General features: G+C 37.3%; 1 protein-coding gene across 1 annotated transcript; it reads left to right on the forward strand.

The window, feature by feature from the left end:
- Nucleotides 1-67: 67 nt before the first annotated feature.
- On the forward strand, nt 68-27,053 carry LOC124365463 (basic proline-rich protein-like). Its single transcript, XM_046821446.1, is given in 7 exon segments — nt 68-106; nt 24,547-24,730; nt 24,905-25,021; nt 25,437-25,485; nt 25,530-26,047; nt 26,079-26,497; nt 26,499-27,053. Coding segments are annotated over 7 exon segments (1,881 nt in total).
- Nucleotides 27,054-27,266: the final 213 nt, after the last annotated feature.

Raw genomic sequence — 27,266 nt, forward strand, 5'->3', positions numbered from 1 at the left:
CTACAGGGCAGGAGGGGTTGTATGCTATGTGAAGGATGATGTACAAGCGGATAAAGTAAACTTAAGCATGGTAACTGCTGATGTACTTATCATTGATATTAAGAGTGTGAGTTTGTACTTTAGATTGGTATGCATTTATAGGTTACAAAGTTTTCCAGAAAATGATTTTATTAATGAATTGTCAAATATCCTACCAAAGCTTAGTAAAAATGTAATCTTGACAGGTGATTTAAATATTAATTTACTAAATGATTGTGTAACTACCCAGAATTACCTTAGTTTGATGGATGGTTGCGGTTTTCAGTCTATGGTCAATACTCCCACAAGAATTACACACAGTTCACAATCTTGTATCGATCACATTTTTATTAAACACAGAAAATTAAATTCATTTAAAAGTGCTGTGTTCGATATTGATCTGACAGATCACTGTGCCATAGGTTTGAAATGGGCAATAAACTGTAAGGCAAATAAAATTAAGGAAGACCGATTAAACACACAGGTTAGTCTAGATTATAACATGGTTAGAGAAAAGCTCGAAAAAACCAATTGGGAACTTTGCTACAAATTCACTAATGTGAATTATTGTTATGACATTTTCAACCAAATTTTGACTGACATAGTAAATAGTAGTAGCAAATCTAATAATACAAATTCCAAGGTGATAAAGGCAAAGTCAATTAGTCCGTGGATGACAGCTAGGTTATTAAGCAAATTGGAAAAAAGGAAAAAACTATACAGAACTTACCGGAAGAGGCCTTATGATAATGTATTTAAAAACTATTACATTCGATTCTGTAATAACCTAAAACTTGAAATTGACACCGTGATTAGGCTATTCCTAAGATTTTATTTTTGTACTGTTTTTGTAATTTTTTGAAGGAATAAATCATTATTCTCATAAAAAAATATATACGGTACACTATTAGTTATAACAGTATTATAAAGTAAGTTAGGTTTTATTATATAATGTTCAAATTAGACTATAAGAACAATTTATATCTCAAACACATGATAAGTTTAGCGTAATATGTAGTGTTATATATATATATATAATATATATATATATATAATATATATATATATATATATATATATATATATACTTGATACACAGCTATACACATTATTTAGATTAGATTTTATTGGTTAATTAAAAGAAATTGGAGAGTTTTTAGTATTTTATATTAATTGCATAGTGAATATTTGTATGCACAGCTAAAAATATCTAACCTTATTCCTATTTCTACTTAAATAATGCATATATTATTAATTTAATACTACGTTCAATAAGGTTTAAAATTATCAGTATATATATATATATATATATATATATATATATATATATATATATATATATATATATATATATCAGGGCTAATATGTCTTGCATGAAAGAGTTAATTTATAGTACGACTTTTTTTGCGGACATGGCGCGCGAGTTGTATATTAAACAGTAACGATAAACAGGGTTGCGAAAATATGTATTATATAAAATACCACTGAGTAACGGTACAAAACAATAAATTGTAAAATAAATCAGTTAAAATTTAAGGGTTCAGCTCACTTACTTTTGACCGTGGAGTTGGGTTTGATACACGTTTCTACAGGGTTGGTCCCGAAATTGTTTTCGTCCCATCAAAATGAAACTCTTGTTACGGTTTCTTAAGATTCTATTTAGTGTTCTGCAAAGGAAGAAGTCTGTTTAAAACAAAGCGAAAATAATAATGGACGAAATAAAGGTTTATGGAGACTACCGACTTTTAGATGGGAGTTAATAACAAAATGTAAAGCGACAATTTTTGAGGTTCCTAAGAAACGACTTCAAGCAGTGGAAACTGGACAAAGTCTGTAGTATCAGGAAAGAATTACTTTGAGATTTTAAATTTCAAAGTGGTTTGATTACTGATGTAATAAAGTAAAAATGTTTTCTTACGATTCAAATTTAGTAGATTATGCTTTACTATAATACTTCATTACGTTAGTTTTCTTAAATTAGGAAAAAAATTCATCCTTAATTTAGCATACCTTGTAACATGTTATTTTTTTAACATACAAAATTAAATTTAAATTAAAAATATTCATTAGTAAAATTGAAAAATTAGAAACAGACAATTTTTTTAATATTACGAATAACGACTTCAGTTTTTGAATTATCATTAAAAGGAGCGAAATAATTATTTTACTGACGCTGAGTCAGACGCTATCTGGCAGGTCCGTGCCCGCACGGATATCGCCGCTTCCCCTCCGATCACGGCGAAAGGAGAAGGCTTCCCCCACCCCCCGCGATCGCGCGAACCTATATAATGACGGCCGATTGAAGACACAAGAGAGACAGCCAGTGACCGCGACACCGCCGACGACCGCTGCTCACCACTACTTCGACCCCTTCCCCCGACCCCGCTTGCTGAACGACTACATCGCGACTCGACGCCCGCCGCCGATATCCAGCACCAGGTAAGGAACAACGACCCTGTTCACTTACTAAAGTGTTTTATCTCCGCCATCAACAATTCTTCCAAATTTTTTTTATGTGAAACAGAATTTAATATTTTATTTGTCATTTATGAAAATTAATCGATCTGAAATATATTAGTAATGTTTGATGGTTATAGATTTATTTTGATAAGATAATTGTTTTGATTTTAAATATACTCTTAATAATTTATTTGATATTTAAGGGTATCATTAAATGTAAATAGAATATATTTGACTTTCTCAATTTACTGAAACTTTAATTACTTTTTCAACTTGAATTACTAAAGTTATTCTTTTCTTCAATTTAACTTATATTTAGAATTTCAATTACTCAGATCATTTTTTTTGTCATTTCGACTAAATTTTAATTACTGTGTTAAAATTTTCCTTTCTAAATTTTTCAGATCTCGCATTTCTTTTCCTGGCGATCGATCTGGCACCTCATCCCGAATTTCCTTTACGAACTTTCCTACCAATTATCTCCTACCCGGAAAAAAATTATAACAGTCGGGACTCGCCCTACCACTGCTTTCTTTCCGGCGATAGTACTGGCATCCTATACCCACGACTTCCTTTTATAAATAACTTTCTTCCCACCGACCCCGTCCTCATAAACTAAATCTTATGTTCAATCGATGTAAATTTTTATATTAGAAATAAAGTTTTCTCGACCATCATTCTGTTGTCTGATTATTATCACATTTCTTGGCGAATCTCTAATCTACGCGGAAATATTTTTCTTCTTCTTATTGAAGTTCAAAATAATTTTCATTTTATTAATTATTTATATTTTTGTAAGTGATTATCTTCATTTTTTCTCCTTTATCTATTTCGGGACTCGCCAACCCTTTCTTTTTATTTTTGCGAACGTCCTGACACCCTCACCCCGATAACCTCCATCAAAATATTTATTTAACGATATTTTAGTTTATTTTTCTGGTGAACTGTGGAGATAGGGTGAGTGTTCAATTTTTCTTTGATATTCATAGAGCCCTAATATTTATAGTAATTTAGCTTAGTAGCCTTATTGCATGGTTTAAATCATTTACCTTTATCTTAGCTTCCATATGGTAGGGTTAATTCTGCATGGTGTGTTATAAGTGATTACTTTGTTTTTTTATTTTCCAAAATTATATGCCTGAGAAAGTAAACTTGATATTTTATTTTGGAGCTATACACTTGCCTACAGAATAAATACAGCTTAGTATATTTTTATATTATAAATTCATCTTAGCTTTTGCATCCCGTAGAAATATTTTTTGTTAATGGTTAGTGCTTGCTTTATGTATATATAGTAGTTGCACTGTGATATTGGTGCATGGCTAATTTCTAATTTATAAGATTGTATATTTGCTATTGGTGTCATTTGAATATTGCTTTTGTTTGCCATTGCTATTCATATTTTGCTTCGATTTTGTATTTTGCTTCTACTAACCATCATTATTTAACCGATTACCTATTCCAACCCCGGGCTCTTACAATAATTACTGTATACGACTCCCCGACCCAGTTATCAGTGGAGACTACTCAGCTTACCTCACTGACCGACGTATTAATAAACAATACAGTTGTTTCCGAAAATCGAACTCGCTTGAAACAATAACTTTCCTAGAACAAGAAATTTTTATTTTCTGAGCAAGATTATTTTTTTATTTTTTTTACGTCTTCAAAATTTTATTGGAGTTGACCGTGATGAAGTAAGCCCAACGTTATTTTGGAAGTATCAATTTCTTCCGCAGGGCCCTCTGATTCGACTCCTAACAATAAATCATGAAGGTAAGCCCAACGTTATTTTGGAAGTATCAATTTCTTCCGCAGGGCCCTCTGATTCGACTCCTAACAATAAATAATAGTTATATGAAATTCTCGAACCCTGGGAATTTTCTAACCCAGCTCGACTGGCTATCTGGCAAGTTGCGAATATTTTCGCTTGCCCCGAAAATAACATCGCAACCTACTGCTTAAAACGTGCAGAGTATAAATAAAAATGTATTTATAAAAAATTAAGACCTTAAGAATAATATTACTTATTAGTTATAACTTCTCCATTTTACAAGTTTGGTGTAAAAATTTCATGTAAAAATTTGGTTTTTTATTTGTATAAATTTGTATATTGACGGTGGATGATTTGAAATAATAATATTATTTCTTACATTTGCTGTGATTATGTGTTACGAAAATTAAAACTATGTTTCGAGTATTAAATTCAGACGTCTTCTCACATGTCACAAACTGTAATAATAAGGTTTAACACACAAAATATAGTTAAAAATAACAAGTGCGACAATGAACGTTCCAAACATTAAACTAAATTTTACAACATAGTATGATGACGAGATTAGATTTTTCGTTAACGTGATATTTTTACATTTAATACATTACCACAATATAAAATATAACATTAAGACATTAAAATATTATGTTATAACACTATTAGAACCGTTTTGTAAGATTAAGCTTCAGAAAATCTCAGAAAAAGAAAGAAACCAAATGGATGGTTTGCAGAAATTAGAAAATCTTTGATGTTTTACTAACACTAACTACAATATGATATTTTTGTCGTATTAAATTCTTGAAATATTGAGCAGACAATACTGATAATTATTACGAGTATATTGTTTGAGGTCTGACAGAATACCATTTATTTGCGATTTCTTTAAAGTTTTATATGGTTGTGAAGATAGCTTTTCTACGAACGTTTTTAATGCTATGTGACTTATTAAAGCGTTATAATTATCCATAGATTATGAACATGTTTACTATCATAACAAAAAGTCTAATCTGAAGATCTCCCACTTACATTTTCAATTATAAATCACTTCAAGATCTGGCCCAAGTCCAGTGGTTCTTGTTCCAAGATAAGCTGGTGAACTCTACATCCGTCAAGTGTTGTTGTATTGTTGGTTGAGTTACGTTTAAAGGGTCTGTATCCAGTTTTGTTGAATGCACGTTGGATGAATGGCGTATGCAAAGTATTGTATTTTTTCATATCAGTATTCAAATAGTTTTCCAGGGGTGGAAAAAGTTCAAGTTTAACACTTTAGGTGATCGCTATACTACAATAAATTGTCAATATAAAAAAGTATGATAAAAATTATATTCATTACATTTTATAAAAATGTAAATAAACAATTTATTTTGAAACAAAATAATTACGTAAATGGAATATTTTTAACTTCCCACGTAGTTTTTAAGATAAGAATAAATATTTACTTCAGTTTCTTTATTCAGATTAACATTTTTCATCGTCATGTCAAAATTAAAATATGCAGTAGCTTCGCATGTAAATGTATTATCTTCCTTATGTCTTCATCAACTCTACAATAAGTTTTATTCTATTTTGGAACTTTTAAACAAGTTAGATGTACGCCTCACCATGTGTCGTAAGAGGCTTTGCTGAGATTTTTATGCAAAACTTAAAATCTCTTACGCCATGTGGAGAGATGTCCTGGAAATAGTTCATACATAGAATCAGACAAAAAGGTATAAGGTATAATCCCATATATTAAGTTGATAAAAGAAGGATAGAGTAATACAAGTCATATATAGGAAGTTATCACGCTAGTAAAATCTAGTATAGGTTAAATTTTAATCATATAGTGTTCCACCGAGTCGAATAAATTTGTTATACAATTCGTTATTGTTTGCCAAAAAGCAAAAGCTTTTATGGAAAAAAGGAGCAATTCTTTATATTTAGTAATAATTCTGACTTACCGTGTTTAAAATATTGTACTTACTTCTTTTAAAGTCTACTTAAATATTTACCTAATTAAATATGCCTTCTACCACCACTAATAAATAAAGACCAAATGAGTTCCTGACTGATGTATCGTTTTTCAACACATTATTCAACACAGGTTTGGAGTGTAATTGAAGGTTTCCGAGAACAGATAAATACTCTAGGCATTCACTCAACCGCCCACACGGATCAAACCTCCTGTTGGGATTAACTGACTCGTTCCAGGAAGACATGATTAGAGTTGACTTTGCTCCGAGGCAAAAACGTAAACGAAACACAGGCGTCACCACTCGACCCACTGTTTTAACGGTGTTAGTATTTTATTAGCCCTTGTTTACGAATTCCAATATTAGAAAAAGTGAATGGTATATAATGCGCGTAGGTAACTGATTTATTATTATATTGCATTAGTTTAAATATATTCCTATTGCATGTTTATACTACCATACAAATTACTACAATGATTTTTGCCTTTTTGAGATGATATTTACAGTTTCAATCTTACAGATTTTTGGTTATTCAAACTATGCCGGGCCCCGTTGTGAAGGGTACTATGTTTTCACGAAGTGAATAAAACTTTATTGGCCTTCTACTTATCGCCTAATTCTGAGATATAACATATATGAACAAAATAATACACGATGGTTGTTGATTCATACAACCTAATTGTGAGTTGATAACAAACGGTCTTGGGCTAGATCTTGCTGTTTAAATATAAAAAGCTACAAAATGTTTCAGTCACCAATTTTTAGATTGTAGAAAAAGAAAGAAATTGATTTTCTCTCGAGTTATCTTGTTATTGGATTAGAAGGAACCGAGGAATCGGATAATCCTAGATTACTTAAAACCAAACCTAATCCTACCAGTTGCTATATTACTTAGAAAACTATATTATTGTTACGCAATATACACTAGTATTACATCATATGTCACAGTATTTTCTTTCTCAAATTACAATAGTTCAATGGAAATGTGACAATACACGATAAACTATTAATATAATGTTTGATATTTATTTTTTACTTAAAATTTATGATTTTTCTACAGCATTACAAATTATTAATTAATTTACTTTTGTATTGAGATATTTAAAGGTAAACTGTTATACACGCTGGAGGGATCTTGTAAACTATAATAGATACAGCAATGATTAAACGATGCTAACAAATCAATGTAGTTAAGTTGATTATTGGTTGAACCATTCACTTGCTTCGATGAAAGAAAAATTTTTTTGGTAAAAATTACAAAACAGCACAGTTTTTTATTAGTGCCTATAATAGAACTTTTTTTATAAAACTGCATACAAGACAAATGTTCCTAAGGCAAGGAGTCAAGTGATGTAAGTTTTAAGTATATTTTTACGCAACTATCTATATTTCACTTCACAAAAAAGAAAGTTCGTAATTATTTACTGACACCAAATATACTATAGTGTATGTTATACTTTACTTGTGCGTTTCATCAAATAGTTAATAAAACAACAGTATTTGTATGATATAGTTATAAGGGGACTTTTATTATACTATTCGGATGGTTGGTAAACACATAGTGTAGGGATAAGCTGTTTAAGTTCAGCCAGAAATAATATGACAAGGTCAGTCTAAAAATAATTGTTACTGACATTTTTGTTACTGATTATAGTACAATAAAATGTTAGTTTGAAAATTTATAATATATATTATAATCTTATAAATAATCTAAATAAAAATCATCGTACTAATATTTAAACAACATACGTAAATTTTTAACGGAATTGCTTATAATCTAACAAAAAAATATCTGCTGTCCCACATGTTAACAAGACGCCTTTCATTTTTTTGGATAAAATAGGTAAAAAAATGTATACGCTCACAGCAACATATATTACTTATTATAACATATTTTGAGAAGTTATAATAAATAAATAAATATGTGTACACACACACACACACACACACACACACACACACACACACACACACACACACACACACACACACACAAAACCACGCACGCACGCCCATGTGAAAATTGAACACCGAAAATAATAATATCAGTTTCGTATTAATTTAAACATGACAGACATAAATGAAACATATATCTCTTTCAACTGCTTCTGAGTGAATGTTTAAATTCTTAAATTAGTAGTATTTTACCAATCCTAGTTATACATATTGTGTCTATAACTGCAATTAGATAACTGCTTTTTCATAGTTGGAACCTTCCAGTGTTAACTCTACTGTGACGATATATTTCAATTAAAATAATAGCATTACGCTATCTTATTGACCGTCTGAAATTAAACCCCTGCTGTAGCACTTTTTTATCTGGTTTATTGTACTTAAAGATACAAAGATATAATTATATTAAACTCATTAACTGGGGGTAAATTCTCTGCGCGTGGCAACCCTTGCGATTGCATTGGCTTGTTGCCTTCCAATCTCATCTCTCTATTTACATTCATCCCCCCAGCCATGTGTTTGATAGTCCGAACTGAAATTCCTATTTAGTGACCATCCAAAATCTTTCTGGAGTCCATGCAGTTTTTTGGGCTCCTAATGTAACAAATATACCGTCAGGTCACGAAGTATTTAAAAATAACTATAAACAAGTGATTTAACAAGAAGCATTTCGCGCCGATTGTATTACATGTTTTAATGAGTGTGGTATATGGCAATTAAACAAAATTTAAATAACAAATAAATTGCTGTACGTTGGCATGTTTTTACGTAAAACTGTAGTTAGTACCAGAATAAGTTACTAACAGAAAATTTAAAAAAAAGATTTACAAAAAAAACAATCCTTTACAGTTCACTCAATGCAAAACGTTAAATGTTTAATGTTCCGGAAATAGGTAACTGTCTCTGCCAGCTTCAGGAACAATTCCAGATTTTTAAATTTATTTGGATCAGGATTTGAAATCGGTTTTTTGCTGTTGGATATTCATTGCTTATATCCCTCAGTATAGGTGGTTAGGGTTGTATAAATAGTCAAATGCAGTTAATTAGTTAGTTATAAACCTATTTAATAAGCAATTATTTACTCCTATTATAATTTTTGGTTCCTATCTGAACAATATTTAGGCCAGATTTAAGACTTATTTAAAGAAAGAAATTTCGTAACTCTTTGACTACCCGCTAATTTTTAATTTTCTTTCCGACGATAATCATTGATATACTATACCAGAGGCAGAGTATCTACTCAGATTTCTACAAGTGAGAGATACTGGCCGCTGTGCAACTTTTTATGTAATTTCCTGTACATTCTTTTATTTTTAGTGAAAATTCATGATTTTTAAAATTGTAAAAAAGAAATTTTTTAGTGCCTCAAATTCGAATATTACATTAAAAAAATACAAAAACCAAAATACATATTGCACTTACCTAAAAAAAGTTTCCATTTGGTATTAAAAATATTGTTTTTTTAACTTGACCGTAAAAGTATTTCTGTTTACTTAATACTGCAGCTAAAAATATTCACATGACAATAAATTGATAAATTTTACTTAAATACAATTTTATAACACTTTGAAAAAAAATGTCGCATCTTTGTACCAAATGCTTTGTTGAAATTGCCTTCCTATATTTAATCAAAATAAACAATAAACAAGAGATAACTATGTTATTATGATTATATATTCTTAATATTTAATATGGATATATATTTTATATGTCTCGTGAAAAGTTTAGTACCTTTTTTAGTTACACAACCAATACTGTTAGTTATGATCAATGTAACTGAACAGTAACAATACAAAAACTAAAATAAGGATCTTTCGTTATTTTAACGTTAGTATTTCTCAGCACTTCTGAAAACGCTTAGAAATCCACATGTAACCAACCATAAGGTTTAAATAGTAATTTAAATTTTAAATGTAATGTCTCATAGGAAATTCCAATATTTTTGTTATTTCAAACGAATAATATAAATAATGCTACCTTAAGTGTATATATTACTTAAATATCGTATCTTGAAACTGTATTGAAGCTAATTGTCGTTTTATTTTGTAACTACTCGTTATTCTTGGTTTCACGCGTAATTCATCACGGTATAAAGAAATTTTCGGAGTTATACATTTTTAAATGGTATACATATCAAGAACTCTTAAGATAAGATATGACCAGGGTAGGGTATCTTGACAAACCAAATATATAAAAAATTACAGCAAGTGAGTGTAGATAAAACCCTTATATAACTCAATATAGATAATCATAATTAATGGTAAAATGTTATCGATTGAAAGAAAGTTTGATGAAACTTAATTATTATCAAACAAGCCTTTAGAATTTGTTACATTAATGAACTCTCTGAGTACCGTGTAATACAAAAATAACCAAGGCTGTAAACGTAAAGGTGAATCAAGTGATCATGTAAATTCCAAATCTGGTAAGTGATGGACTTATGTGAGAAGATCTGGCTTGTCTCCAGGAGTTCTTGTTCCAGGATATAGTTCAGTTCTGTCATTCACATTCTCAGACTGTATTGTCTCAGTGAGTTAGGTCTGGGCACTGCTTTATACAGCCTCATAGATACCTATAAATAGCAATAGCCAATTTATTACGAGTTAGTTGAATTTATTTGAAAATGCCGTATTAGGATCAGTCACTGTTACTGTTTTGATACATTGAATCATGCGTAGAATAGAGGAGTCTACAAAATCAGAACACTGAATCTCGAAGGTTGAAATTCACTCATACCTTTAGTTGTCAAAATATAGTAATACATAATAGAACAGTACTTTTCTGTGATTAAAGTCTACTCCCTTTATTAAGTGTCAATGAACTTTTGACACTTGATAAAGAGAATAGATTTGAATCCTCGAAATGTAGAGTAAGCTTTTTGTACCATTTGACGATTGCAAATTAATCATCAGTGGCAAACTTTAAAAAATCGTTGGGTACATATAAAATCGAATAAGTATTCATTATTAAAGCAATAGAACTACGCATCATACGCTTACACTGTATTAATACGCATCATCATTGATCACATCTTGAAACATTCCGGTATTTTGCAATTTTAAATTTACTGATTCTCACTTGAAACTCTTACAGAAATTGAAATAATAGCTTAAGATCTTTCAGATTATACAATACAAGGTAGAACAAGATAAACTCATAGTGTCCACAGTGATCTGTCTAACTAAAGTTTTGCAAACACTTGTAAGATAAACCGTCAATGACAGATGCAAAGTTTGACGACGTATTTGTGTCGCCTAGAAGTAGTGACATTCAAACTTAAACCAGGATTTACTATACATCTCATCTTCGAACTATTCTATTAAAATTCTTGAATATCCGAAGTTCTTTCTTTTTTTATTTCCTCATAATTAACACAGTTTTAATACCTTACCAATTATTGTATATAGATATATTCTTATACAGATATGTATTTATTTGCTTAATATGGTGCGGTGCTATAATAGTTATTTATCTGGCAAACAATGCCAACCTAGCCTTCAATAATTAAAAAAAATCTGAAATAGAGACCAGGAAAGGTCTTAAAAATGTTTACTTTAAGTTATTTGTTTTATGATATAATTAATTAAAAAATAATTTTATAAGACAAATGTTGCTCTTGGGCAGAGATCTCAATAAACAGAATACTACACAATATACATCCGTTTTTGGTATTACCGGTTCTCTTCATCGGGCTTAAAGTATTAGTGTACTAGTACATATAAAGTATTGGTGTACTAGTACATATAAAAGTATTAGTGTACTAGTATATTAAAAGTATTAGTGTACTAGTACATATAAAGTATTGGTGTACTAGTACATATAAAATTATTAGTGTACTAGTATATTTAAAGTACTAGTGTACTAGTACATTTAAAGTATTAGTGTACTAGTACATATAACTCATATATATACCCAGAATATGCAGCTGAGAAACTGTTACTCTAGCATACGGTTTTACTAGTAGAGGGTTGGTAGTGACTCCATGGGCTCATACAGGTTAAAATATTAGTGTACTAGTACATTTAATTGCAACATGAAAAATTAAGTAACCACATTCAATAAATCTGATATTATTACAGAATTGTATTTTGTATTTTAAAGTGATTATGCAGAGTGAACAAATAATTTAACTTCTATATGACATCAATGAAGTGACTAATTCTTTTGCGGGCTATATATGTATGTTTTGCATGGGGGAAAAAACTTTCGTTTCCCGTTCACGCTTCTTTCGCTCTGCAGCCGCTAGAGGTGGGACTGTCAGGGTGGGCTTTTCTCCATCCAGTGGCTATCCAGGTGTGCTACTGAGAAGTGTCGATTTAAAAAATGTAAGAATTTACAAAATCGATTCATATTCTGCTTTTAGTAGCCATAATGACGTTAACACACTAAAAAACTTCCGATGCCAAAAAATTCTGAAATACAGGTTAAAATACTTGTTTGATTAAATCTATGAACTACTAATTTATTTATTAATGAATCCAACGTAAAATTGATTAACTTACTGCATCATTTAATAACAGTAATTAAAGCTCATTGGATTATAAATTCCATATCAGCCCGGTTAATATTAATTCCTATTCGAGTTCACTACTACTTTCATCCTGACAAGATTTAATAAAAGTATTAAAAATAAACTAGTAATTTATTTTCTAGCTAAAGAAGCAGTAGTGTAATTTAATCCTGGGGGAAAATAAGCCTTTCTCTTGACTATAAATATAACCTTTACTCAATTACATTTGTCCTTACCTTACATTCCCTTAAAAATAAATAACGTAAAAACAGATTTTAATACAAGTTTAGCTGAAAAAACGTCAAAAGTATTAATTGGATTTTCAAAAGATGAATTAAATTAATAATTTCAAACGATAAAGACATAAGTACAAGGAGATATGGAACAACAATAGATGCAGTGTTAAAAATATATTTAGCAAAAATTTATCTTCGACCTTTTATTATTCTTATTTCAGTAATTTAACTGTAAAATTTCATTTTAAAATTATAATGACAATGCAGTTGAATCGCTTCATGCAAAAAGGGCTTCAGTCAGCCAGTTTTTAACTTTTGAGTAATTCAATAAAAACTTTTCTATTTCTATAAACATTTTTTTAAAAACCTCTTATTATTTTTTATATTTGATATGAATTACACACCTTTCAACAGTACTAGTGAGGGAAAACTAAAATTGTTATTTTCATAGTGAAAAATTTTTTTTTTACTAGCAGACTGAAGCCCTTTTTTGCATGAAAATTAAAATGACCCTTTTAAATATGATATAAAACTTTATTTCTTTAATTATTTTTTACTTTTTATTACATTAAAATGTATTTTTACTATTTCAAGCTTTTGATTATGAGTATCTGTAATCAAAATTCCAAAGGTATTATTAAACAACAGTTTTTTTATACATTTTATTGATTGAAAAATGTACTACAAACACCGTGTGGAAAAAAGAAAATTAGTACTAATAAAAATAATATGTTTGAAAACGTAATCAATCATCTGGAACTTCAGGTGCAATGTGGTCAAGTGTAGGCCAATTCATAATATCTTCGTAGAAGTCTATGTGTTCATGGGCAACGTACGGTAGAAGATTCCTGACGTCGTTGATTTTTGAAGCTTTTATGGGTACTTTACCAGCTGGATAACACACAGGTGGTGGCAATGTTGGTTTTTGGTTCTGGTCCTTACACATTTTAAAAGAATGAGTTACAATGCTGTCAATGGTTTTACTGGCTAATATTATACCAAACTGATTTTTATCAAAGGTCAACTGCTATAACTGCTTATTTCAAATCTGATTTTCTTTTCTTTTGGAACTCGCTTCGATCTTGTTTCTTGAGATATGCAGCTTTTTTTGTAGTATGTTTTCCAAAAGAGCTTGAAATCAAAGATGTCTTTTGTCTCAACTTCTTTGACAGAAAACTTATTGATTCCTGGTTTTGCGCTGCTGTTTTCTATGAGTTTTCTGATTTCACCCACAGAGTAAATTCTGTCATACTTTTTCACATGACGCTTTATCGTTGCAAAGTCCCCTGTCACAGGGCAAAAAAGAATGGCCTCTGACAGGAAAATACATTGTTATCTTGCTGAAACGGCCGGTGTCAGTAAGAAGCAACAAAAATCTACTCAGTGCGTGATTTTTGTTCTGCCCGCTGCAGTTATCAGAGAACAGTCGTAACTCTGTATATTCTGGGGGGATGGATTTTGAGATAATCCCATAAGAAAGAGCACACTTCATTAGGTGTCTTGCTGGCTGTACCTTCATGGTATACATACACTTTTGCTGACTCTTTTTTTATATCATGAATAGAGAATACATTAACCGTGATTTGTCTTAAATAAAACGTTTCTTGTACGGGAATTTGTGGTATACTGAGATTTTGCATGAAGTCCATACAAAGGGAAAGTACGTGTGGGCTCGTTCTTTGAGTTAGCTTCATTTGTAATCTTGATAAAAAACTTTTTTGCTCGTCTTTTATGAATGATAAGCTCGGCAGCAGCTGATCTCTTTGCTACATCATTCAAGTGAGGACTCTTTAGCTTTGTGTTGAGCTCTTCACACGTGCAGCAACAATCAATTTGCGGTCTGCCAAATCTTAAATTGTAGTTTTCATTGAAAAACTCATAAAAGTAAGCAGAACTACAAATTCCTGGATGTGTTTGTCGACCAATGCACGATATAAGGCGTTTGTGCAGAGTCTAGCATCTAAATATTTTCTAGTTTTCCCAGAATAAATGACTAAGTTTAGTTGGGTAACTTTCAATATGGTCCCTAATGATTTGTTGTTTTTCAATACTCAAAGTGTTTGCGCTCTGAGACTTTCCTCTTTTATCAATAGGGTTTTTTCCTTCCTTGGCAAGGGCTCTCAAACCGTTTAACTCGTTTGTCGCTTATTGATAACAGAGACAAAAAAGCTTTGTAACATACCTGCGTCCTTTGGTTACCAACCAGGAGAAAGTATGTATACATTTTGTCAACATTGCGTGCGTCTTCTCCTTTCCTTGGACGTCCTTTTCTTGACGTCATGAATTTCAATCAAGTTCTGGATGTACAGGTCCTGATCATTTTTTGATGGAAGGTCAAGAAGGGCGTTGCAATATGTTGATTTGGTCAAGTTCAGTCAATCCATCAAAGCATTTAAAATCTCTTGCAGCTGAAAAAAAATATTAAAAATTAGTGGTGACAAGTACAGTACATATTAACAAAATAAAACCTTAATAAATTTAGGAAAAATTTATAGTTTATATAAAATTAGGTTAGATTGGGTGTGCAATATACGTACTAATATGACCATTGCAAGAAATTCAAGCTAACAAAATTGTTAATAAATTAAAATGTAAGGACTCTTACTTGCATGGAGGCCCTGTTGTTTTTAGCTGGAAACTATCCTCCCTTTATAATCTTCATACTCCAATCCCTTGCACCTTGACACTCTCTTAGTATTTCTTTTCCATTCTGATTCTCTTTTTACACGTTTCCTCCCAACTACTACTTCATTTTCTTGGTCACTCTCGGAATCCGTCTCACTAACCATATTGAATACCTATTAATCTATAAACTTTAATAATTAAGTGATTTTCAGATCAGTGTAATAACAGTTAAGCAACACATAACCTCAAAATGAAAACCTAACTAAAACAAAGCAGGTCTACCAATCGAGCGAGACATACAACTAATGACCAACAATGCAATCAAAACAGATGTTTTAATATTCTAGGCAAAAAGGACTTCAGTCACTGACTGAAGGCCTTTCTGCATGGAAATATTAAAATTTTACTCTGGTTTTAAGACATTGGGAGCAATGGGGACTAAAAAGCCCTTTATGCGTAAAAATGTTGGTACAGTCATTAGCAACGATAACCTATAGCTAACTCAATTTCGCCATTTTGGTGACTGAAGCCCTTTCTGCATGAGGCGATTCAGTTGCCGTGTAAAAAAATTTAATAAGGCTTTATCTCTAAATTTTAATTTCTTATTTTAGGTAATATAAACCCATAATTTTATTTTTAATTATAATGAGAATGAAGTAAATATTTTGCAAATACAAGATAGAAGTGAAAATGATACTGCCCAAATTGTATAAACTAATATAAACAATAATAATCAAAACGTATAAATATTTATTACTTTAATATTTATAAGACACTGACCATTGTTATGTATGATATGTAAATAAATATTGCAAAATATGTATTAAATTAATAGAAAATATAAAACTATAATTTACGTACAAAACCTGAGTTTATGATGTTTGCATTTCAACAACATTTTATTCAACACAGCAAGGTACGAGTATTTACACGCAATATTATTATCTAAAGCAAAAATATTCAGCAGGTTAGTTACTAACTATAAACGCATTAGATAAAACTAACAAGGACAGCCACGGCCGGGTGACAGGGAGTAATTTGGATGGAAATGAGCTCCACATAGTTTACGTGATTTTACTTTTACACGGTCACAAACCATGTTACAGTGATGTTTAAATACTCTTAGTTAATTAAATTACTACAATATTAAAAAAAATTAAAAATAGAACTCACATATTCAAATATCATGTTTATTTCATAAATATACACAATTCGGAAAATAATAGTAATATATACGTTTTATAATTCAAATTTAACCAACACTAAAGAGCTGTTGAAACTTTCAATAGGAGTTATAGAGCCACATACGTATATGGTGTTTTATATAGTTGTTATTGTTTAATAAGGCAAACTCAGCTATGGCACCGTAATTGAATTAAAACGGCTAGAAGTATTAAAATTTTACTGAGCTAGGTTTCTAACTCCCGCGTATGTATATTATATTCTCTTCATTGGGACTACTTTTTATTTGTATTTTCTTGAACGAAGCAAGAAGCTAAAACTAGCTATGTCGTGGGAAATACTGTATGATCAGTTCAAATGCTTGTACATGTGCAAAACATGATATAAGTGTCAAGTAATACTCTGATACCCTTCGCCATGAAAACTGCTACAATATATAATTAATTTATGTTTACTTACGACTAGAAAATATTTTACAAGTCCATTTATTACATTATAAATGCTTTTAATAAATAGTATTGGGTTTTCTAAATTGCGTGCAAAGCAGTGGGTAACAGCTGGAATGTAGTATACCATAGACCATAGTGGTAGAGGAACGTTTTGCTTATTTTCACCTATTTAACCATATTCCAGAACAGTTATCCACATTTTAGATCACTGTGTATATACGGAGTAATTTATAAAGTTCTCCTACACACTTTATTACTACAAGGTAGGAATACGCTACACTACGTGTCGAGTAATAGAGTCTATAGCTCATTTCATTCTTGCGATGTCTTGTAGAGCTCTTTTTCTTATTAAATGCTGGCTGTAGTGCACTAGCCATGAGTGTAAAACCCACAAGCGCAAGCTTAAACTTAACACGCTTCTATGCGCTTACTTTTAGTCGTAGAAAATTTAAAATAAAAGTATCATTTGCTTTAAATAATCAATAACAATATTGAAAAAAACTAAAAAGTGTTTAATGAGTTTTCATTATGTTTAAAAATAAAAATAATTCATAATTGTAACACTAAAACTAAGGACGTACAAGTGTTAAACTTTGAAAATGTTCTTAGGGCCTGATACCTGATGTCTTCTTCATTGACCAGCGTTGCTGGATTGAAAGCGTTACAATAAAATAAATAACTAACTAAATTTTACTATTTACACTATTTACAAATGCAAGAGGCGGCAAGGCTAGGCTACGTTGCTCGCGTTCTCAAAAAAATCTTTGACTGAGTAGAGAGGGTTGGCCAGACCCTTGGTTTCTACTTTTAGTCGTAGAAAATTTAAAATAAAAGTATCATTTGCTTTAAATAATCAATAACAATATTGAAGAAAACTAAAAAGTGTTTAATGAGTTTTCATTATGTTTAAAAATAAAAATAATTCATAATTGTAACACTAAAACTAAGGATGTACAAGTGTTAAACTTTGAAAATGTTCTTAGGGCCTACAAGCATGATTACATCTAGATTGTTGACAGTTACAAATGATAAGGCCACAGTAATAAACTGAAAAGAAACTACTTTATTATTTTCACCCTCATACATATTTTAGATCTCAGTAAAATATTGCAATACGAGTAAATTCCCTGTCAAATCTTCGTCAAAAGAAGCAGTAAGTGGTACGTTAAGTCACAGGCCGGGGATTTGTACTAATGTCCGCCAACAAAGAAGTAGGTGAGAAATATCCCGACAGCTTTACAGCGTGGAAATACAGCCCGCTTACCCAGTCACTCGAGAAGCAAGACTGTCACGTTTAAGAGTAAATAAATAAATAAGGACTTTATTTTGGAGCGGTTTTCAACAATAATTGCTGGTTTACAAAACGACTCATGTCTTATTATAGTTCTTAAAAAATTAAAAGCTTATTTTATAGTTATTAATAAATAAAACATAATATTAGACATACAGTTATATATGGCTATATCACCTTGTATTGTACATTAAATACTTGTATATATTTTCTTTGTATGTCGTTTCAGATACACCCTGGCCTGTTACGCTGGAGGACAGTTCATTATATAATTTGGGAGCAAAGTACGCAAATCGCTTTCCTTCAAATTCACGGCGAACGCGAGGCATCTCCAACACTTGATCCTGTCTAGTACTGCGAGATCGGACTTGAGACCTGCTTTTTAGTTTTTCTCTCAGATATCCCGGCCTGCCAGTGGTCAGGATTCTGTAAACCAGGCATGAGGAGCGCAGGGTACAAGTATCAGCTACAGTCAACAAACCCAGCGATCGTCGAGCCTCCGAAACATGGTCAAACCTTCTTAAACCACATACATAACTTACACACATATTTTGGACCCTCTGTAATTTTTCTAAATCTCCTTTAGACACAATGTTGCCATAGACAGGGAGGCAATAATCGATCACAGAGAGCACAAGAGCCCGGACAAGGCGAAGCCTGGTCTCTCTAGGAAACATGTGCCTATGCTTGTATAGCATTCTCAGTCGACCAAGTGTTCGCCGACAAACAGCACTTACATGACCAGATAGTGTGAGGCCACTATCAAGCATGAGGCCCAAGAGCTTTGAGGATTCACACTCCTTCAGTCTGACACTGCCAAGCAACACCTCACCCACTGTCTCCGAACCCACATTGGAAGGAATCGACAACACACTACACTTTTCCTTGTTCAGTTTAATCCCATGCCTCTCAGACCAATCATGGACAAAGCTTAAGTCAGCATTCAAAATGGAAACTGCTGAGTCAGCTCTTCCGGCTTCATATGAAACACACAGTTGAGCATCATCGGCGTATGAATACAAGCGACTATGTTGCAAGTCTGAACCCATAGTGGCGGAAAACAGGGTGAATAGAATGGGCCCAAGGCAACTTCCCTGTGGAACACCAGCAACTCTACTTAAATATGAGGAGAAATCCATCCCAATTTTAACCTTTTGTCTCCTATTCACCAAATAGGAATCAAACCAAGAAACCACCTCTGGTCGAAAACCATAAAAATGCATGACAGCCAACAACATCCTGTGGTCTATTGAGTCGAATGCATGTGAAAAGTCCAGCATTGCAAGAAGAGATGCTTTCTTATCCGCCCTTGCGTGAAGCAACTCGTCACAAACGAGCAAAAGCGGAGTTGCAGTACTATGGTCCTTCCTGAACCCAGACTGTAAGGCTAGAAGGATATTCTCCGACTCCAGAAATTGTACCATTTGTGAAACAACCAGCTTCTCCATTATCTTCGACAGGGCAGGCAATACCGAAATTGGACGCAGCTCGGACACAGATGAAGGTGCTTTGACTTTGGGAAGAGGCAGTACAATTGCCTCCTTCCATGCACCCGGAAAAGTGGAAGTGGCCAATGACTGGTTAGCTAAATGTGTTATGGCATCAATACAATACGGACTTATCATTTTAATCATTTTTATTGATATGCCATCAGCTCCAACTGCCTCTGATGTGATGCTATTCAAAGCCTCCTGCACTTCTCTCCTTGTAACACTCCTGAAATAGAAATCACAAGTGACACTCTCTGATTTGTTTCTTTCATAGAACTGTACGCAATCATCATTTGCCATGATACCTAAGCCCATACTAACGAAATACTTATTGATTTCTTCCAAATCTTTTACAAAGTTGGGTATGGCTGGATCGAATGGATCAGTGACACCACTTGTCCTTATTTTAGTCCAAAAGTCTCTAGAGCTTTTACATTTCTCCATTTCATTTCTAAAATAATTTTGTTTTGATCGTCTTATTTCATTGTTGAGCATATTTCTAACCTTACAATATGTTTTTTTTTACAAGTTTCATTTCCTGTATATAGCATTTTCTTCTTATAATAATCTTTTTCTATGGTTAGTTGAATGATTTGTTTATTTCTCCATGGAGATTTCTTTCTGGTCACTCTCTTATGTACTAGAGGTGCATTTTCATTAAAAACTTGAATAATAGCAGAATTAATAAAATCTAGAATGTAATCTACATTATTCATAGACATATCATCTTCCCACCTAATACTGGACGTACAATGTATCATCTTGTCAATGTCAAATCGGGAGAAGTCACGATAAGTAACAAATCTAGGAGGCCTTCTTGATTTTTTTGTTTTTATATCGACATATGTCATCTTGTGATCAGATACTCGAACACCTCTTGAGTCATAGATGGTTGACATATCCACGACGTCACACTGTACGTATTTAACATTGCTATTTACAATAATGTGATCAATCAAAGTTGCACAGGTTTTAGTAACCCTTGTAGCAACTTTAACGAACTGAGTCACCTCAAGGCTCTTAAAGAGTTTATTTGCAAAGCGGGTTTCTGGGGATTATAAATCTAACAAGTTAATATTCAAGTCACCCATTACAACAATATTATCTGCGGTACTGCCGCAGTGGCGTAAACTAGTTTGATTGCGCCCCTATCTGCAAGTTTCATGGATACTGCTTCGCTACATACGGCATTGTACAATCCTATCCAATTAGAGAAAGATATATGATTGATACTAGGTTATTTAGGTGTATATCCTGTCCAAAAATGACGGTATTTCTAATTTTTTTAAGTTTTATAATCAAATGGATTATTAAAACTTATGATGTTAATGACTTTTTTCTGTTTTGTAATTTCTTGGTCATATTAGTTTCAAACTTAAGTAAAATTTAATTTCAATCATTCAATCACCTGGGTAATTGGTAAAACGTAAACACTAATGTTAAATTTGGCAAAAAACACCTGGTAAATGTTAACACCAATGATTGAATACTTTTGTTTACATTTACATGTTTTGATTTGTCAAAGATTATGTACAAACATTTCAATTAGGGCTAAACTACAAAGACTAGGATCACTATTACTTACTTTCAATTAATTATTGTGTACTTTTTAGGGACGATTCAAATAAGATACTTATTTTACTTTTTACATTTATTCAGTGACATATAAAAATGATGTGTAAGAAGCTCCAACATTATCTTAATGTTAATTTTATGACTTAAACATGAAACATAGACCATTTGGAATTGAGAGTTTTAATTCCTACTCCCACTCCCTGACAAAAGCCCCTACGGCTTTTGTTTCAGGAACGTCTTCTAGCTAACCTTTATACAATCTAAAGACCCGAGCTCTCCTCACGGGTCAATTCTAATTACACTAAGGTCACACAGTCTAGTTATGGACATAGAAATTTCTTAAGTAAGTTCTTAATTAAATTTTTAGTTTGGAAAAAAAAGACCTTTCACTAACTTGCCACAGTCACGGGTAAATGTAAGAAAGACATTATGAATGCAGTACATACGTTTGCACACTTGATGAAATAAACTTATTTTCAATCACTAGATAATCAGCAGCTGGCTGATTTGCTTATTTTATTACTTCTGATGTCGTCTTTGACTAGTATTCTAAAGCAAATGACTTCGTTAACTAAAGCATGAGTCACATCAGATTCATTATTTTTTACAAAAGTCAGAGGCTGACTGTACGAGTTGTTCGTCAGAAAACCGTAACAAATTATTCGGGTTTAAAAAACTGAAACGTGTCAGTTATACATAACATAGATTTAAAACCTTTCGTTTAACTGTGAAATTAAATATCAACAGCTCTCACAAATACCCTACTTGTAAGCAATGCAAAGGATCAGTAAACTCATAGTCACTAGAAAGTTCGTCAAAATAAGTCTTTACTTTTCTTTTACGTTTGGAGTGGTCATTCGACGAACTCAATATTCACTTAGCAGCTAACCTATGGACTTGATCTAGGACATCGTCGAAATTTCCTTCGCAGTTGTCACAGTATTTTTTAAAACACTTCTGAAGGAGATTCTTAGCTTCGGGTCTAGATTAACGTCGGACCTCTGTAGGAGTTTTCACGAAGTGATCTGGATTCTTTCTAAAAATTCGACTTTGAAACACTAACATCAAAAAAACTCAAAGAAGACATTTCCTTTATAAGGACCAAGTAGAGCTTCTGCGACTTAATTGTTCTTGCTTGAAGTCAAAATTATTTCGATAGACATTCAGCACAGCGACAAATTTACATTGATTGATAGTAAAGCGTCGTACCTTGACGACCACCTAGGAGGACAGAGTTTTTTCAAAGGTTAACTTGATAACACATGAGGTCGGTCAACTCTTTTTTTAAACATGCCTTCTGGTAGGCTTTGGCCGAAAATTACATAATTAATGTTTATTGTATCAAAGAATGATTGAAATCTCTGAAATCGATTTCCACACTGTCGTTTAAAACTAAATTTAAATATTGTGACTAGCACCATGGACAGTACTCAGCGTTAGGAGACTTTGATTTTTATTCTGGTCTGCAGTACTGTGTAATTCATTCATGACATAAGAAGCGCCTAATATCCTTGACCTCGGCACTTATCAAAAGATATTTTCTTTTCTTCTATAAATTTAAAACTACAAAGTTCCTTAGTCACTTCGGCTCTGACTGGTCTGTACTTGCCCAAAGGCCTTAAAAGGATTCCATTATTCAAGCTGATTTAGGTCTGGTTTGTTTTAAAACCATATTCTTAATATTATTGATAACTGATCAATTTTCGAAATGTCTTCTGTAGTATCTAAAATGAGAGAAAAAAATGGAGGGGACTGTTGAAACATCAGTCAATATTTCACTCAAAATCTGATGTGATGTCAAATGAATAAGCTCGTTTGAAATTGAAGGGCTTAAGTATTTTTACCCTACTATCTTCGTTTTCCAGGTAATTCTTTTAAAAATAGGGTCGTATCTAGAAAGGGGATCAAGTAATATTCAGAAATTTTCCTGTACTCACTCTTAAATTTTTTAATGGCTCTCAGATCGACTTGACCTCTAAGAGCTAGGATTACAGGTTGACATTGTTATGATACATACCAATAAATTCTCTTTATTACTTCAACAGTTTATCTTCTTTGTATAGGAAAAGAGTTTTGATATCTGCTATTATTTTTCTTATTCCATATGGCGATACATGCATTAATATGGCACTTACTCAAATTCGTGGTCTTTAATTTTTGTTGACAGATTTCTCCAATCATTAATTTTCACATTAGACCATGCATTGTTAAAGTTTTTATCAAGTCTGTTAGCAAACCAGCCACCATGGTTCACTAATACCACGCCATTTAAAGACGGAGAGGTAACAAAGCACAAAAGCGCTCAATTTTTTGACCAAGTTTCGTTTCGGAAAAATAATAATCTTTCGAAAAGGATCTATTTTGTTTTAATGTCTTTAGGGTAATGGCCCTTTAGGTTCTACACGGTTCGGAGTTCAAATTCCGAGATTCTTCAATTCATCATTGTTAATATCTTCTGAGAAAAGGAGCTATGTCTGTACTTCTCTACTCCACCTTCATTGCAGATTTATACCAAGACTCAGTTTTTCTTGTACTTGAAATACTTCCGCCAGTTGATTGATGTAGAAGGGAGCAGTAATATGTATAATTTTAAATCAGCAGACATACTTCACATTTGGTGACTTCTGTGAAGTGTGCGTTTATCGGAAGAACATTCAATTCCGACGATATTTCTGACGTGGATATTTTACCCCCAAAGCCACATTCATTATCACCAACACCATCGTCACTGATTGACTTTGAAGAAGGTATCAGCAAAATCCCGTTTTTTAAAAAAACGTGTTCAATCTTTGGTAGTTTATTCACTTTTTCTTCTTCTTGTTTTTTTCCTTTTTCGGAACTCGGCACCACTAGGTCTTTTGTTCGTACCATTTCGTTCAATCACAAACATTCATAACGAAATCATTAAAAACGCACAAATTTATACGGTAAAAACGGTCCATGATTTAATGTGTTATAACAAATACACAGACACAAAATTGTTTTGTATAAAAACTCACACTACTGAACGCACAATCGTTGACTAAACAAGGACCCCTCCCGGATACCCCCCCCCCCCCCCCCCCCCCCGCCCCACCCGCCCCCTCCCCCCCCCCCCCCCAGCCCTCCCCCGCCCCCCCACCCCCCCACTCCCCCCACGTCCCCCCCCCCCCCCCCCCCCCCACCTCGCCGCCCACCACCCCCCCCCCCCCCCCCCGCCCCCCCCCCCCCCCCCCGCCCCCCCTCCCCCCCCGACACCCCGCACCCCCGACCCCTTCCCTCCCGCCTCTCCCCCCCCTTCCCACCCCGCCCCCCCAATCCCCCCGCCCCCCCCCCAACCCCCCCCCGCCCCCCCCAGACCCCCCACACCCCCCCTCCCCCCCCCACGGCCCCACACCCCACGAACCCCACCCCCCCCCCCCCACCTCCCCCCCCGACACGACACCCCCGACCCACCGCCCCCCCCCCCCCGCCCCCCGCCCCCCCGCCCCCCCCACCCCCCCCACCACCACCCCCGACACCCCCCCACCCCGACCCGCCCTCCCCCCCCGCCCACGCCACCGTTCTCCCCCCCAACGACCCCCCCAGCCTCGCCCCGCCGCACGCCCCCCCCCCCCGCCCCCCGGCGCCCCCCCCCGACCCCCACCGCACCGCTCCGCCCTCCCCCTCCCCCCCCCCCCCCCGCCCCCGCCCCCGCCCACAGCCCCCCCCCCCCACCCCCCCCCTCACCCCGACACCGCCCCCCCCCCACACACACCCCGCCCCCCGCCACCCCCCCCCGCCACCCGATACCCCCGCGACCCCGCCCCGACCCGCCACCCCCCCGACTCACCCCCCTGACCCCACCCCCACCCCCCACCCCCCGACCCCCCCCCCCCCCCACCCCCCCCCCCCCTCGACCCCCCCGCCCCACCACCGCGCCGTCACGACTGCACGCCCCTTCCCCTCCCCCGACCGACCCACCCCCCCCCCCCCCCCCACCCCCCCCGCCAAATGACCCCCCCACCCCCCCCACCCGCCCACCCTCCCCCCCCGCCCGCCCCCCCCCCCACCCACCGACGCCCCCCCCCCCCCCCCCCGCCCCCCCCCGCCCCCGCCCAACCCCCCCCCCCCGCCCGCCCCCCCCCCCCCCCCCCCCATACACCACGCCCCACCCCCCCCTCCCCCCCCCCCGCCCCCCCCCCCCCCACCGCCGCCCCCCCCCCACTCCCCCCCCCCCCGCACCCCCGTCCCCCCAGCCTCACCCCCCCCGGCCCCACCCCCCCGACTCGCCCGACCCCACCTCCCCCACCCCCCCCCCCCCCCACCCTCCCCCCCCCCCTCCGCGCCCCCGTCCCCCCTCCCGCCTACCTCCCCGCCCCCCCCCGACCCCCAGCCCCCGATGCCGACCCCCCCCCCCCCCACGCCCCAACCCCCCCCCCCCACCCCCGCGCCACCGCCCCCGCCGGACGACCCCTGCCCCCCGCCTCCCCAAGACCCCCCCACCCCCCAGCCCCCCTCCCCCCCCCCCCCCCCCCCCCCCCCCGTCCCCCCTCCCCCCCCAAAGCCCCCCCCCGACCAGACCCACCCCCACTCCCGCCCCCTCACCCCCCCCCCCACCCCCCCCCGTCCCCCCCCCCCCCCCGCCCCCCCCCACCCCCCCTCCCCCCCCCCCCCCCCCAACCCCCCCACCTCCCCGCCCACACCCCCACCCTCCCCCCCCCCCCCCCCCCCCCCACCCCCCCCCCCGACTGTGCGCTCCCCCACCGCCCGCCTCCACCCCGCCCCCCCCCCCCCGCCCCTCCCCCGCCCCCCCGACTCCCCGCCCCCACCCCCCCCCCCCGCCCCCCCGCCCACCTGTCCCGCACCCGCGCCCACCCCCCAACCCCCCCCGCCCACCCACTCCCCCGACATCCCCGACCACCCCGACCCTCCCCACCCCCGCCCCCCCCCCCCCCCTCCCGCCCCCCCCACCCCCCCCCCCCCCCCGCCCGCCCCCCCCACCACCCCCCCGGCCACCCCCCCTCCCCGCCACCCTCCCCCCCCCCCCCCCCCCCCCCACCCCCCTCCGGCCGCCCCGGCCCTCCCCCCCCGCCTCCTATCCCGACACCCCCCACCAGCCCCGCCCCACCGCCGCCTCCTCCCCCCGCACCCCCCCACGCCGACCCCCCCCCCCCCCCCCCCGCCGACTCCCCCCCCCCCCCCCCGCCCCCCCCCCCCCCAACCTCCCCCCCCTCCCTCCCTCCCCACCCCCCCCTACCCCCCACCCCCCCCCCCCACGACCACCCCCCCGCCCCCCCCCTTCCCCCCCCGCCCCCACCACCCCCCCTAACCCCCCCCCACCCACCCCCCCCCCCCCCCCCCCCCCCACGGCCCTCCCCCCCCACCCCCCCCCCTACGGCCCACCCCCCCCCCCCCCCCCCCCCCGCCCCCCCCCCCCCACCCCCCCCCCCCCCCCCCCCCCATCCGCCACACCCCCTCCCCCCCCCCCCCCCCCCCCCCCCCGACCCCCCCCCACCACCCGCCCCCCCCACCCGCCCCCCCGCCCCCGCTCCCGCCCCGACTGACAGGACAGGGTGACTAGTCTGTGAGTGCGCCAGCGGCCACCCTCCCCCGCCGAGAATTGGACTCGCCCCAGGCACGGCACATGTGAGGGGAGGGGCGGCGGCCTACTACCATGCCCGCATGACCTTGAAAGATGCGCAGCAGTTACGGCGTAAAACTGAGTGTGTGGGGACAGCGCGCGGTCAGTAGTGTCCTCAACATTTTCAAACTGAACGTATCAGTCGGCAT

This window comes from Homalodisca vitripennis, chromosome 6 (assembly GCF_021130785.1).
Source record: "Homalodisca vitripennis isolate AUS2020 chromosome 6, UT_GWSS_2.1, whole genome shotgun sequence".
NCBI classification, from domain to species: domain Eukaryota; kingdom Metazoa; phylum Arthropoda; class Insecta; order Hemiptera; family Cicadellidae; genus Homalodisca; species Homalodisca vitripennis.